At 43.9% G+C, this 16,415-nt stretch overlaps 1 protein-coding gene across 5 annotated transcripts in view; it reads left to right on the plus strand.

Moving 5' to 3' along the window:
* col14a1a (collagen, type XIV, alpha 1a) overlaps positions 1-16,415 on the plus strand; it is a 244,399-nt gene that overhangs the window by 146,903 nt on the left and 81,081 nt on the right. For all 5 annotated transcript variants that reach the window (XM_036935521.1, XM_036935515.1, XM_036935520.1 and 2 more), the window contains 3 exons: positions 259-397; positions 3,987-4,129; positions 4,417-4,526. In XM_036935521.1, the coding sequence (XP_036791416.1) occupies positions 259-397; positions 3,987-4,129; positions 4,417-4,526 (392 nt within the window). The remainder of the gene's footprint in view (positions 1-258; positions 398-3,986; positions 4,130-4,416; positions 4,527-16,415) is intronic.

Genomic DNA, 16,415 nt, shown 5'->3' on the forward strand with positions numbered 1-16,415 from the left:
CTCTATGTTTCTCTGTTATTCTCTATGGTTCTCCATGGTTCTCTATTGTTCTCTATGGTTCTCTGTTGTTCTCTGTTGTCTCTGTTGTTTTCTATGGTTCTCTGTTTTCTCTGTTGTCTCTGTTGTTCTCTGTTGTTCTCTATGGTTCTCTGTTGTTCGCTGTTGTCTCTGTTGTTCTCTATGGTTCTTTGTAGTTCTCTATGGTTCTCTATGGAGTGGTTATAGCATAGATGTGTGTTCTGCTCCTTCCCTCCTTAGGCTTCAGGATGATGGACATGTTTGGCCTGGTAGAGAAGGAGTACAGTAACGTAGAGGGAGTGTCCCTGGAACCAGGCTCCTTCAACAGCTTCCCCTGCTACAGACTGCACAAAGACGCCCTGGTCTCACAGCCCACCAAGTAGGTTCTACTAGGTTCTGTGTTTTGTCAGTGTGGTTGTCATGGCGATGAGAGGTAAAAGATCAGCTAGGGTCCACACTGAGCTCCACCTCTCTCCTCCAGTGTCCACTCTTGGCATATTATTCCTGGAATATACTCCAACAGCTTCCCCAAACGATAGGTCAGGTGGAAGTTTCCTTCTGATAGGTCAGGTGGAAGTTTCCCTCTGATAGGTCAGGTGGAAGTTTCCTTCTGATAGGTCAGGTGGAAGTTTCTCTCTGATAGGTCAGGTGGAAGTTTCTCTCTGATAGGTCAGGTGGAAGTTTCCCTCTGATAGGTCAGGTGGAAGTTTCCCTCTGATAGGTCAGGTGGAAATTTTGCCATACAGAATCGCTTATACCCATCCAATCCTTTCGGATACACAGACGTGCCTATGCCTGGAGGAAGAGGTTGTTCCTGAACTGTCCTTGTCCTCCTCCTAGAGGGGCCTTCCTCATCCTCTATGGGAAACTTGTACTTGAAAACATCAAGGGAGGGTCAAACCCAGTTGTTAGCAGGAGAGTTGTACTTTAAAACGTCAGGGGAGGGTCAACCCCACTAGCTAGTAGGAGAGTTGTACTTCTAAACGTCAAGAGAGGGTCAACCCCACTAGCTAGTAGGAGAGTTGTACTTCTAAACGTCAAGAGAGGGTCAACCCCAGTAGCTAGTAGGAGAGTTGTACTTTAAAACGTCAGGGGAGGGTCAACCCCACTAGCTAGTAGGAGAGTTGTACTTCTAAACGTCAAGAGAGGGTCAACCCCACTAGCTAGTAGGAGAGTTGTACTTCTAAACGTCAAGAGAGGGTCAACCCCACTAGCTAGTAGGAGAGTTGTACTTCTAAACGTCAAGAGAGGGTCAACCCCACTAGCTAGTAGGAGAGTTGTACTTCTAAACGTCAAGAGAGGGTCAACCCCACTAGCTAGTAGGAGAGTTGTACTTCTAAACGTCAAGAGAGGGTCAACCCCAGTAGCTAGTAGGAGACTTGTACTTCTAAACGTCAAGAGAGGGTCAACCCCAGTAGCTAGTAGGAGACTTGTACTTCTAAACGTCAAGAGAGGGTCAACCCCAGTAGCTAGTAGGAGACTTGTACTTCTAAACGTCAAGAGAGGGTCAACCCCAGTAGCTAGTAGGAGACTTGTACTTCTAAACGTCAAGAGAGGGTCAACCCCAGTAGCTAGTAGGAGACTTGTACTTCTAAACGTCAAGAGAGGGTCAACCCCAGTAGCTAGTAGGAGACTTGTACTTCTAAACGTCAGGGGAGGGTCAACCCCACTAGCTAGTAGGAGAGTTGTACTTCTAAACGTCGGGGGAGGGTCAACCCCACTAGCTAGTAGGAGACTTGTACTTCTAAACGTCAAGAGAGGGTCAACCCCACTTGCTAGCCGAAGACAAACACCAGAGCTCTTTGAAATAGCAGCCAGTTATTTTCAAGGTCCCTCAAACAATACAAAGTTATTGCCAATGAAAATCACTTAGGGGAGTCTAATCACATGTGAAGTGTGTGTGTTGTGTGTGTGTGTGTGTGTGTGTGTGTGTGTGTGTGTGTGTGTGTGTGTGTTGACAGATGTAGCTCTACTCCTGCTGAGGATAATATTTAGTTTAGACTTCTACTTTCATAATGTTCAGAGGGGATTGTGTTATTGCAGTGGAGGGACTCAGCACCTCTAAATGATGTCTTCAGGGTGACCTGCAAACACCACGGCCCATATCCAAACATCACTCAGTCACATACTAGATAATGTATATAGTATATAATGTAATCAGAAGGGCCATTATGGCATTTGTTGTGTGAAGGTAAGATAAGCCAGTCAAATGAACTTCCCATTACTCTGTATCAGGTATCAGGACTTCCCATTACCCTGTATCAGGTATCAGATATCAGGACTTCCCATTACCCTGTATCAGGTATCAGGACTTCCCATTACCCTGTATCAGATATCAGGTATCAGGACTTCCCATTACCCTGTATCAGATATCAGGACTTCCCATTACCCTGTATCAGGTATCAGGTATCAGGACTTCCCATTACCCTGTATCAGATATCAGGTATCAGGACTTCCCATTACTCTGTATCAGGTATCAGATATCAGGACTTCCCATTACTCTGTATCAGGTATCACATATCAGGACTTCCCATTACCCTGCATCAGATATCAGGTATCAGGACTTCCCATTACTCTGTATCAGGTATCAGGACTTCCCATTACTCTGTGTCAGATATCAGGACTTCCCATTACTCTGTATCAGGTATCAGATATCAGGACTTCCCATTACCCTGTATCAGGTATCAGATATCAGGACTTCCCATTACCCTGTATCAGGTATCAGGACTGCCCATTACTCTGCATCAGGTATCAGAACTTCCCATTACTCTGTATCAGGTATCAGATATCAGGACTTCCCATTACTCTGTATCAGATATCAGGACTTCCCATTACTCTGCATCAGGTATCAGAATTTCCCATTACTCTGTATCAGGTATCAGATATCAGGACTTCCCATTACCCTGTATCAGGTTTCAGGACTTCCCATTACTCTGTATCAGGTATCAGATATCAGGACTTCCCATTACCCTGTATCAGGTATCAGGACTTCCCATTACCCTGTATCAGGTATCAGGACTTCCCATTACTCTGTATCAGGTATCAGATATCAGGACTTCCCATTACTCTGTATCAGGTATCAGGTATCAGGACTTCCCATTACCCTGTATCAGGTATCAGGACTTCCCATTACCCTGTATCAGGTATCAGGACTTCCCATTACTCTGCATCAGGTATCAGAACTTCCCATTACCCTGTATCAGGTATCAGGACTTCCTGATTGGAGAGGGTTAAGGTTAGGGTTAGACTGGAGAGGGTTAGGATTATACTGGAAAGGTTTAGGGTTAGACTGGAGAGGGTTAGGGTTAGGGTTACACTGGAAAGGGTTAGGGTTAGACTGGAGAGGGTTAGGGTTAGACTGGAGAGGGTTAGGGTTAGGGTTAGACTGGAGAGGGTTAGGGTTAGACTGGAAAGGTTTAGGGTTAGACTGGAGAGGGTTAGGTTTAGGGTTAGACTGGAGAGGGTTAGGGTTACACTGGAAAGGGTTAGGGTTAGACTGGAGAGGGTTAGGGTTAAGGTTACACTGGAGAGGGTTAGGGTTAAACTGGAGAAGGTTAGGATTACACTTGAAAGGTTTAGGGTTAGACTGGAGAGGGTTAGGGTTAGACTGGAGAGGGTTAGGGTTACACTGGAGAGGGTTAGGGTTAGACTGGAGAGGGTTAGGGTTACACTGGAGAGGGTTAGGGTTAGACTAGAGAGGGTTAGGATTACACTGGAAAGGTTTAGGGTTAGACTGGAGAAGGTTAGGATTACACTGGAAAGGGTTAGGATTAGACTGGAGAGGGTTAGGATTAGACTGGAAAGGGTTAGGATTACACTGGAGAGGGTTAGGGTTAGACTAGAGAGGGTTAGGATTACGATATAAAACACGTAATAATGGTCTCTGTCTGTCTGTCTGTCTGTCTGTCTGTCTGTCTGTCTGTCTGTCTGTCTGTCTGTCTGTCTGTCTGTCTGTCTGTCTGTCTCAGGTACCTCCACCCAGAAGGTTTGCCCTCTGACTACACCATCACCATCCTGTTCCGCCTGCTACCAGACACCCCCCAGGAGCCCTTTGCATTATGGGAGATCCTCAACAAAGACAATGAACCCCTGGTTGGGGTCATCCTGGACAGTACGTACAGTCTGTTCCTCATCACTTCCTGAACCCTGGCCCTGTGGTTTGAGTGAGGATTAAGGTTAACCTGCATATCACATACTCTGCAATTGAGGTCTGTGGTTTACAAAAGTGTGTGGGCTGCAGGGCTAGTTTCCAGCTATTGTGTGAGAGAGATATAGACTGAACACACAGAACAGAAGACCAAGGCAGAGGACTCTGGGATGTGGGCTTGTGGGTTTGTGTAGAATGTACTGTCCCTAATTCTCTGTCTGTCTGCCTGTCTCTGTTTCGGTCTCTGTCAGATGGTGGGAAGACTCTGACGTTCTTCAACCACGACTACAAGGGAGACTTCCAGACAGTCACTTTTGACGAGCCTGACATCAAGAAGATGTTCTATGGCAGTTTCCACAAGGTCAGCAGCCTAGTTCTTCATCATCCATGGCCTCTGGTCTAAAGTAGTGCACTGTATAGGGAATAGGGTGCCATTTGGGATGTACCCTAAAACTTCAGGCCCTCCATCTGTCTAATAAAGATGTTGCATGCCGACTTCTCAAATAGAGAATTTAGTAGAAGTCATGTCAGAGAATGATCCCAGAGAATGAATGGAGGTACAACCCAACCCCCTCCTCCATCACAGTAGTCAAAGAGAGAGAGCACGCACGCACACACGCACACACGCACACACGCACACACACACACACACACACACACACACACGCACACACACGCACACACACACACACACACACACACACACACACACACACAGACACACAGACACACACACCCTTTGTTGCAGCAGTCAAAGAGAGTGTGAGGAGCCGTCCATCAGACTCTCTTCTCATAGGCATTATGTGCCTGGCTGTTCTGAGTTTTAATGTAATCCTGACCCTAATCCTGACCCTGACCCTAACCCTAATCCTGACCCTGACCCTAATCCTGACCCTGACCCTAACCCTGACCCTGACCCTGATCCTGCAGTGTATATCCTGCAGTGTTAATGTAATTTATTTTAATTTGGTATTTTATTTAACCTTTATGTAAACAGGGAGTCACATTGAGATTAAAAATACATTTTACAAGAGAGCCCTGTAGACATTACAATAAAAACAGAATAGTAAAGCATACACGCGTATAAAACAACAGAATTCAGCACACAATAACAAAATAAACCTATTTAATAAAATAAATCACGTTCAAGGTCCTCAGTTAATAATGGAAACTGTCTGAGTGGCACCAGCACATCTAACTGGGGCAGCAGGGTAGCCTAGTGGTTAGAGCGTTGGACTAGTAACCGAAAGGTTGCAAGTTCAAATCCCCCGAGCTGACAAGGTACAAATCTGTCTTTCTGCCCCTGAACAGGCAGTTAACCCACTGTTCCCTGGTAGGCCTTCATTGAAAATAAGAATTTGTTCTTAACTGACTTGCCTAGTTAAATAAAGGTCAAATTAAAAATAAAAAACTGTGTTAAACTCTGCAGATTGTTCCACAAATGAGTGGCAAAAAAACTAAATGCAGATTTTCCCAAATCTATGGAGACTGAAGGGATCTCTAGTGTTATCCGTTCCTGACAACAGGTTTGGTAACTTAATGAATGAAGGGAGTTTCTGTCAGACTGCTTTGTAAATAAATCAAAGAGAATGCAGCGAGACAGAGAGATCAACCCCACAGACTACAATGACGAGTCCTAAAATGGTCCCCTGTGATAAAACGTATTGCTGAATGGTAGACGGCGTCCACGGGTTTTAAAACAGAGGTTGTGCCTCTTGCACCAGAATCCAATACCGGGAGAATTTTTCTCCTATTTTCATGATTAATTGATTTATTTTGTTATATAAAAAAAAACTATCTTGGATCTTAGCTTCTTAGTCAGATTTTCTAAATACGTTTCGGAGTACAACTTGTCATCAATCCAGACACCCAGGTACTTTATATTGAGAAACAAGCTCAATTTGGGCTCCATTTATAGAGCACATGTGCAGGTCCTCAGGGTCAACATTTGGTGACCTAGAGAACAGCAGGGGCTTGGTCTTACTTGAATTGAACTCATTTAAGATCTGTAAAGGGATTTCTGAATTGAATCAAAGTCATGCTGAAGTTCACGAATGGCCTTCTGCACTGAGGTGGCACAGGAATACAAAACTGTGCCATCTGCATAGAGACGAATGGTACAAGTATCAACAGTGTTTCCTGTGTCGTTAATACAGGTGAACAATAATGGACCTAAAATAGAACCCTGAAGAACAACTTTTTGAATCTCACGAAATTCAGATTTAACCCCATCTGTTAAGACGGCCTGAGTTCTGTTGCTAAGATAATTCAGATTTAACCTCATCTGTTTTAAAATGGCCTGAGTTCTGTCACTAAGATAATTCAGATTTAACCCCATCTGTTAAGATGGCCTGAGTTCTGCTGATAAGATAATTCAGATTTAACCCCATATGTTAAAATGGCCTGAGTTCTGTTGCTAAGATAATTCAGATTTAACCCCATCTGTTAAGACGGCCTGAGTTCTGTTGCTAAGATAATTCAGATTTAACCCCATCTGTTAAGACGGCCTGAGTTCTGCTGCTAAAATAATTCAGATTTAACCTAGTCTGTTAAAATGGCCTGAGTTCTGCCGCTAAGATAATTCAGATTTAACCCCATCTGTTAAGACGGCCTGAGTTCTGTTGCTAAGATAATTCAGATTTAACCCCATCTGTTAAAATGGCCTGAGTTCTGCTGCTAAGATAATTCAGATTTAACCTAGTCTGTTAAAATGGCCTGAGTTCTGCCGCTAAGATAATTCAGATTGAACCCCATCTGTTAAAATGGCCTGAGTTCTGTCACTAAGATAATTCAGATTTAACCCCATCTGTTAAGATGGCCTGAGTTCTGCTGCTAAGATAATTCAGATTTAACCCCATCTGTTAAGATGGCCTGAGTTCTGTCACTAAGATAATTCAGATTTAACCCCATCTGTTAAGATGGCCTGAGTTCTGCTGCTAAAATAATTCAGATTGAACCCCATCTGTTAAGATGGCCTGAGTTCTGTCACTAAGATAATTCAGATTTAACCCCATCTGTTAAGAGTTCTGCTGCTAAAATAATTCAGATTTAACCCCATCTGTTAAGAGTTCTGCTGCTAAGATCATTCAGATTTAACCCCATCTGTTAAGAGTTCTGTTGCTAAGATAATTCAGATTTAACCCCATCTGTTAAGACTGCCTGAGTTCTGTCACTAAGATCATTCAGATTTAACCCCATCTGTTAAGAGTTCTGCTGCTAAGATAATTCTGAAACCTTTGACAGGCTGTATATATCCCAGGCCTAGTCTTGATAACTTCTTCAGTAAAACAGAATGATCAACAGTGTCGAACACCTTTGACAGGTCAATGAAGTGCATACAGTTGAAGTCGGAAGTTTACATACACCTTCGCCAAATACATTTAAACTCAGTTTTTCTCAATTCCTGACATTTAATCCTAGGAAAAAATCCCTGTTTTAGGTCAGTTAGGATCACCACTTAATTTTAAGAATGTGAAATGTCAGAATAATAGTAGAGAGAATGATTTACTTCTGCTTTTATTTCTTTCATCACATTCCTAGTGGGTCAGATGTTTACATACACTCAATTAGTATTTGGAAGCATTGCCTTTAAATTGTTTAACTTGGGTCAAACGTTTCAGGTAGCCTTCTACAAGCTTCTACAATTGTTTTTCTGAGGTCTTGGCTGATTTCTTTTGATTTTCCCATGATGTCAACCAAAGAGGCACTGAGTTTAAAGGTAGGCTTTGAAATAAATCAACAGGTACACCTCCAATTGACTCAGATGATGTCAATTAGCCTATCAGAAGCTTCTAAAGCCATGACATCATTTTCCGGAATTTTCCAAGCTGTTTAAAGGCGCAGTCAATTTAGTGTTATGTAAACTTCTGACCCACTGGAATTGTGATGCACTGAATTATAAGTGAAGTAATCTGTCTGTAAACAATTGTTGGAAAAATTACTTGTGTCATGCACAAAGTAGATGTCCAAACCGACTTGCCAAAACTATAGTTTGTTAACAAGACATTTGTGGAGCGGTTGAAGAACGAGTTTTAATAATGACTCCAACCTAAGTGTATGTAAACTTCTGACCTCAACTGTGTCTGGTTATAGTGTTAATGTGTTCAGAGGCTGTCTGCCTCCCTGCAGTACATATCTGGTTATAGTGTTAATGTGTTCAGAGGCTGTCTGCCTCCCCGCAGTACATATCTGGTGTTCAGAGGCTGTCTGCCTCCCTGCAGTACATATCTGGTTATAGTGTTAATGTGGTCAGAGGCTGTCTGCCTCCCCGCAGTACATATCTGGTGTTCAGAGGCTGTCTGCCTCCCTGCAGTACATATCTGGTTATAGTGTTAATGTGGTCAGAGGCTGTCTGCCTCCCCGCAGTACATATCTGGTGTTCAGAGGCTGTCTGCCTCCCTGCAGTACATATCTGGTTATAGTGTTAATGTGTTCAGAGGCTGTCTGCCTCCCTGCAGTACATATCTGGTGTTCAGAGGCTGTCTGCCTCCCCGCAGTACATATCTGGTTATAGTGTTAATGTGGTCAGAGGCTGTCTGCCTCCCTGCAGTACATATCTGGTTATAGTGTTAATGTGGTCAGAGGCTGTCTGCCTCCCTGCAGTACATATCTGGTGTTCAGAGGCTGTCTGCCTCCCTGCAGTACATATCTGGTTATAGTGTTAATGTGTTCAGAGGCTGTCTGCCTCCCTGCAGTACATATCTGGTGTTCAGAGGCTGTCTGCCTCCCTGCAGTACATATCTGGTTATAGTGTTAATGTGTTCAGAGGCTGTCTGCCTCCCCGCAGTACATATCTGGTGTTCAGAGGCTGTCTGCCTCCCTGCAGTACATATCTGGTTATAGTGTTAATGTGTTCAGAGGCTGTCTGCCTCCCCGCAGTACATATCTGGTGTTCAGAGGCTGTCTGCCTCCCTGCAGTACATATCTGGTTATAGTGTTAATGTGTTCAGAGGCTGTCTGCCTCCCCGCAGTACATATCTGGTGTTCAGAGGCTGTCTGCCTCCCTGCAGTACATATCTGGTTATAGTGTTAATGTGTTCAGAGGCTGTCTGCCTTCCTGCAGTACATATCTGGTGTTCAGAGGCTGTCTGCCTCCCTGCAGTACATATCTGGTGTTCAGAGGCTGTCTGCCTCCCTGCAGTACATATCTGGTTATAGTGTTAATGTGGTCAGAGGCTGTCTGCCTCCCTGCAGTACATATCTGGTGTTCAGAGGCTGTCTGCCTCCCTGCAGTACATATCTGGTTATAGTGTTAATGTGTTCAGAGACTGTCTGCCTCCCTGCAGTACATATCTGGTGTTCAGAGACTGTCTGCCTCCCTGCAGTACATATCTGGTGTTCAGAGGCTGTCTGCCTCCCTGCAGTACATATCTGGTTATAGTGTTAATGTGTTCAGAGGCTGTCTGCCTCCCTGCAGTACATATCTGGTGTTCAGAGGCTGTCTGCCTCCCTGCAGTACATATCTGGTTATAGTGTTAATGTGGTCAGAGGCTGTCTGCCTCCCCGCAGTACATATCTGGTGTTCAGAGGCTGTCTGCCTCCCTGCAGTACATATCTGGTTATAGTGTTAATGTGTTCAGAGGCTGTCTGCCTCCCCGCAGTACATATCTGGTGTTCAGAGGCTGTCTGCCTCCCTGCAGTACATATCTGGTTATAGTGTTAATGTGTTCAGAGGCTGTCTGCCTCCCTGCAGTACATATCTGGTGTTCAGAGGCTGTCTGCCTCCCTGCAGTACATATCTGGTTATAGTGTTAATGTGTTCAGAGGCTGTCTGCCTCCCCGCAGTACATATCTGGTTATAGTGTTAATGTGGTCAGAGGCTGTCTGCCTCCCCGCAGTACATATCTGGTGTTCAGAGGCTGTCTGCCTCCCTGCAGTACATATCTGGTTATAGTGTTAATGTGGTCAGAGGCTGTCTGCCTCCCCGCAGTACATATCTGGTGTTCAGAGGCTGTCTGCCTCCCTGCAGTACATATCTGGTGTTCAGAGGCTGTCTGCCTCCCCGCAGTACATATCTGGTTATAGTGTTAATGTGGTCAGAGGCTGTCTGCCTCCCCGCAGTACATATCTGGTGTTCAGAGGCTGTCTGCCTCCCCGCAGTACATATCTGGTGTTCAGAGGCTGTCTGCCTCCCTGCAGTACATATCTGGTTATAGTGTTAATGTGTTCAGAGGCTGTCTGCCTCCCTGCAGTACATATCTGGTGTTCAGAGGCTGTCTGCCTCCCTGCAGTACATATCTGGTTATAGTGTTAATGTGTTCAGAGGCTGTCTGCCTCCCTGCAGTACATATCTGGTGTTCAGAGGCTGTCTGCCTCCCTGCAGTACATATCTGGTTATAGTGTTAATGTGGTCAGAGGCTGTCTGCCTCCCTGCAGTACATATCTGGTTATAGTGTTAATGTGTTCAGAGGCTGTCTGCCTCCCTGCAGTACATATCTGGTTATAGTGTTAATGTGTTCAGAGGCTGTCTGCCTTCCTGCAGTACATATCTGGTGTTCAGAGGCTGTCTGCCTCCCTGCAGTACATATCTGGTGTTCAGAGGCTGTCTGCCTCCCTGCAGTACATATCTGGTTATAGTGTTAATGTGTTCAGAGGCTGTCTGCCTCCCTGCAGTACATATCTGGTTATAGTGTTAATGTGTTCAGAGGCTGTCTGCCTCCCTGCAGTACATATCTGGTGTTCAGAGGCTGTCTGCCTCCCTGCAGTACATATCTGGTTATAGTGTTAATGTGTTCAGAGGCTGTCTGCCTCCCTGCAGTACATATCTGGTGTTCAGAGGCTGTCTGCCTCCCTGCAGTACATATCTGGTTATAGTGTTAATGTGGTCAGAGGCTGTCTGCCTCCCTGCAGTACATATCTGGTTATAGTGTTAATGTGTTCAGAGGCTGTCTGCCTCCCTGCAGTACATATCTGGTTATAGTGTTAATGTGTTCAGAGGCTGTCTGCCTTCCTGCAGTACATATCTGGTGTTCAGAGGCTGTCTGCCTCCCTGCAGTACATATCTGGTGTTCAGAGGCTGTCTGCCTCCCTGCAGTACATATCTGGTTATAGTGTTAATGTGTTCAGAGGCTGTCTGCCTCCCTGCAGTACATATCTGGTTATAGTGTTAATGTGTTCAGAGGCTGTCTGCCTCCCTGCAGTACATATCTGGTGTTCAGAGGCTGTCTGCCTCCCTGCAGTACATATCTGGTTATAGTGTTAATGTGTTCAGAGGCTGTCTGCCTCCCTGCAGTACATATCTGGTGTTCAGAGGCTGTCTGCCTCCCTGCAGTACATATCTGGTTATAGTGTTAATGTGTTCAGAGGCTGTCTGCCTTCCTGCAGTACATATCTGGTTATAGTGTTAATGTGGTCAGAGGCTGTCTGCCTCCCCGCAGTACATATCTGGTGTTCAGAGGCTGTCTGCCTCCCTGCAGTACATATCTGGTTATAGTGTTAATGTGTTCAGAGGCTGTCTGCCTCCCTGCAGTACATATCTGGTTATAGTGTTAATGTGTTCAGAGGCTGTCTGCCTCCCTGCAGTACAAATCTGGACATACCAAGGTGAACAACACTTTGTCCTCCCCTCACACACACACACACACACACACACACACACACACACACACACACACACACACACACACACACACACACACACACACACACACACACACAAATGGACATACACTTACAGACGTATGCACACAGAAACACGAGCGAGAACACAGACACACAGGCGCATGCGTAAACACACACACACGGTCACAGTCTCCCCTCAGACTGGAGGACAGGTGTACTGTGCAGCGACAGACGTGTCCTGCTGGATTGTCCTCACTTCACCTCAGGTGTCTTCATATGGTCCTCCTTACGCCACCGTCTCACACAGAGCATCCCCTGTCCTTGTGGAGGAAAAGAGGACGTGTGTCTCTGAATGGTGCTACTTCCTGTCAGCTTAGATACAGTAACAGACTGAACTGTGATATCTCTCTGAGGGTGATGTTATATCTAGACTACAGTAATGTGAACTGTGATATATATCTGAGGGTGATGTTATATCCAGACTACAGTAATGTGACAGACTGAGGGTGATGTTATGTGACAGACTGAACTGTGATATCTATCTGAGGGTGATGTTATATCCAGACTACAGTAATGTGAACTGTGATATATATCTGAGGGTGATGTTATATCCAGACTACAGTAATGTGACAGACTGAACTGTGATATCTACCTGAGGGTGATGTTATATCCAGACTACAGTAATGTGACAGACTGAGGGTGATGTTATGTGACAGACTGAACTGTGATATCTATCTGAGGGTGATGTTATATCCAGACTACAGTAATGTGACCGACTGAGGGTGATGTTATATCCAGACTACAGTAATGTGACAGACTGAACTGTGATCTGAGGGTGATGTTATATCCAGACTACAGTAATGTGACAGACTGAACTGTGATATCTATCTGAGGGTGATGTTATATCCAGACTACAGTAATGTGACAGACTGAACTGTAATATCTATCTGAGGGTGATGTTATATCCAGACTACAGTAATGTGACAGACTGAACTGTGATATCTATCTGAGGGTGATGTTATATCCAGACTACAGTAATGTGACAGACTGAACTGTGATATCTATCTGAGGGTGATGTTATATCCAGACTACAGTAATGTGACAGACTGAGGGTGATGTTATGTGACAGACTGAACTGTGATATCTATCTGAGGGTGATGTTATATCCAGACTACAGTAATGTGACAGACTGAGGGTGATGTTATGTGACAGACTGAACTGTGATATCTATCTGAGGGTGATGTTATATCCAGACTACAGTAATGTGACAGACTGAGGGTGATGTTATGTAACAGACTGAACTGTGATATCTATCTGAGGGTGATGTTATATCCAGACTACAGTAATGTTACAGACTGAACTGTGATATCTATCTGAGGGTGATGTTATATCCAGACTACAGTAATGTGACAGACTGAACTGTGATATCTATCTGAGGGTGATGTTATATCCAGACTACAGTAATGTGACAGACTGAACTGTGATATCTATCTGAGGGTGATGTTATATCCAGACTACAGTAATGTGACAGACTGAGGGTGATGTTATGTGACAGACTGAACTGTGATATCTATACGAGGGTGATGTTATATCCAGACTATAGTAATGTGACAGACTGAACTGTGATATCTATCTGAGGGTGATGTTATATCCAGACTACAGTAATGTGACAGACTGAGGGTGATGTTATGTGACAGACTGAACTGTGATATCTATCTGAGGGTGATGTTATATCCAGACTACAGTAATGTGACAGACTGAGGGTGATGTTATGTGACAGACTGAACTGTGATATCTATCTGAGGGTGATGTTATATCCAGACTACAGTAATGTGACAGACTGAGGGTGATGTTATGTGACAGACTGAACTGTGATATCTATCTGAGGGTGATGTTATATCCAGACTACAGTAATGTGAACTGTGATATCTACCTGAGGGTGATGTTATATCCAGACTACAGTAATGTGACAGACTGAACTGTGATATCTATCTGAGGGTGATGTTATATCCAGACTACAGTAATGTGAACTGTGATATCTACCTGAGGGTGATGTTATATCCAGACTACAGTAATGTGACAGACTGAACTGTGATATCTACCTGAGGGTGATGTTATATCCAGACTACAGTAATGTGACAGACTGAACTGTGATATCTACCTGAGGGTGATGTTATATCCAGACTACAGTAATGTGACAGACTGAGGGTGATGTTATGTGACAGACTGAACTGTGATATCTACCTGAGGGTGATGTTATATCCAGACTACAGTAATGTGACAGACTGAACTGTGATATCTACCTGAGGGTGATGTTATATCCAGACTACAGTAATGTGACAGACTGAGGGTGATGTTATGTGACAGACTGAACTGTGATATCTACCTGAGGGTGATGTTATATCCAGACTACAGTAATGTGACAGACTGAGGGTGATGTTATGTGACAGACTGAACTGTGATATCTACCTGAGGGTGATGTTATATCCAGACTACAGTAATGTGACAGACTGAGGGTGATGTTATGTGACAGACTGAACTGTGATATCTATCTGAGGGTGATGTTATATCCAGACTACAGTAATGTGAACTGTGATATCTACCCGAGGGTGATGTTATATCCAGACTACAGTAATGTGACAGACTGAACTGTGATATCTACCTGAGGGTGATGTTATATCCAGACTACAGTAATGTGACAGACTGAACTGTGATATCTACCTGAGGGTGATGTTATATCCAGACTACAGTAATGTGACAGACTGAGGGTGATGTTATGTGACAGACTGAACTGTGATATCTACCTGAGGGTGATGTTATATCCAGACTACAGTAATGTGACAGACTGAGGGTGATGTTATGTGACAGACTGAACTGTGATATCTATCTGAGGGTGATGTTATATCCAGACTACAGTAATGTGACAGACTGAACTGTGATATCTATCTGAGGGTGATGTTATATCCAGACTACAGTAATGTGACAGACTGAACTGTGATATCTACCTGAGGGTGATGTTATATCCAGACTACAGTAATGTGACAGACTGAACTGTGATATCTACCTGAGGGTGATGTTATATCCAGACTACAGTAATGTGACAGACTGAGGGTGATGTTATGTGACAGACTGAACTGTGATATCTATCTGAGGGTGATGTTATATCCAGACTACAGTAATGTGACAGACTGAACTGTGATATCTACCTGAGGGTGATGTTATATCCAGACTACAGTAATGTGACAGACTGAACTGTGATATCTACCTGAGGGTGATGTTATATCCAGACTACAGTAATGTGACAGACTGAACTGTGATATCTACCTGAGGGTGATGTTATATCCAGACTACAGTAATGTGACAGACTGAACTGTGATATCTATCTGAGGGTGATGTTATATCCAGACTACAGTAATGTGACAGACTGAACTGTGATATCTATCTGAGGGTGATGTTATATCCAGACTACAGTAATGTGACAGACTGAGGGTGATGTTATGTGACAGACTGAACTGTGATATCTATACGAGGGTGATGTTATATCCAGACTATAGTAATGTGACAGACTGAACTGTGATATCTATCTGAGGGTGATGTTATATCCAGACTACAGTAATGTGACAGACTGAGGGTGATGTTATGTGACAGACTGAACTGTGATATCTATCTGAGGGTGATGTTATATCCAGACTACAGTAATGTGACAGACTGAGGGTGATGTTATGTGACAGACTGAACTGTGATATCTATCTGAGGGTGATGTTATATCCAGACTACAGTAATGTGACAGACTGAGGGTGATGTTATGTGACAGACTGAACTGTGATATCTATCTGAGGGTGATGTTATATCCAGACTACAGTAATGTGAACTGTGATATCTACCTGAGGGTGATGTTATATCCAGACTACAGTAATGTGACAGACTGAGGGTGATGTTATGTGACAGACTGAACTGTGATATCTATCTGAGGGTGATGTTATATCCAGACTACAGTAATGTGACAGACTGAACTGTGATATCTATCTGAGGGTGATGTTATATCCAGACTACAGTAATGTGACAGACTGAACTGTGATATCTACCTGAGGGTGATGTTATATCCAGACTACAGTAATGTGACAGACTGAACTGTGATATCTACCTGAGGGTGATGTTATATCCAGACTACAGTAATGTGACAGACTGAGGGTGATGTTATGTGACAGACTGAACTGTGATATCTATCTGAGGGTGATGTTATATCCAGACTACAGTAATGTGACAGACTGAACTGTGATATCTACCTGAGGGTGATGTTATATCCAGACTACAGTAATGTGACAGACTGAACTGTGATATCTACCTGAGGGTGATGTTATATCCAGACTACAGTAATGTGACAGACTGAACTGTGATATCTACCTGAGGGTGATGTTATATCCAGACTACAGTAATGTGACAGACTGAACTGTGATATCTATCTGAGGGTGATGTTATATCCAGACTACAGTAATGTGACAGACTGAGGGTGATGTTATGTGACAGACTGAACTGTGATATCTATCTGAGGGTGATGTTATATCTAGACTACAGTAATGTGACAGACTGAACTGTGATATCTACCTGAGGGTGATGTTATATCCAGACTACAGTAATGTGACAGACTGAGGGTGATGTTATGTAACAGACTGAACTGTGATATCTATAC

This window comes from Oncorhynchus mykiss, chromosome 2 (assembly GCF_013265735.2).
Source record: "Oncorhynchus mykiss isolate Arlee chromosome 2, USDA_OmykA_1.1, whole genome shotgun sequence".
Classification (NCBI taxonomy): Eukaryota; Metazoa; Chordata; class Actinopteri; order Salmoniformes; family Salmonidae; genus Oncorhynchus; species Oncorhynchus mykiss.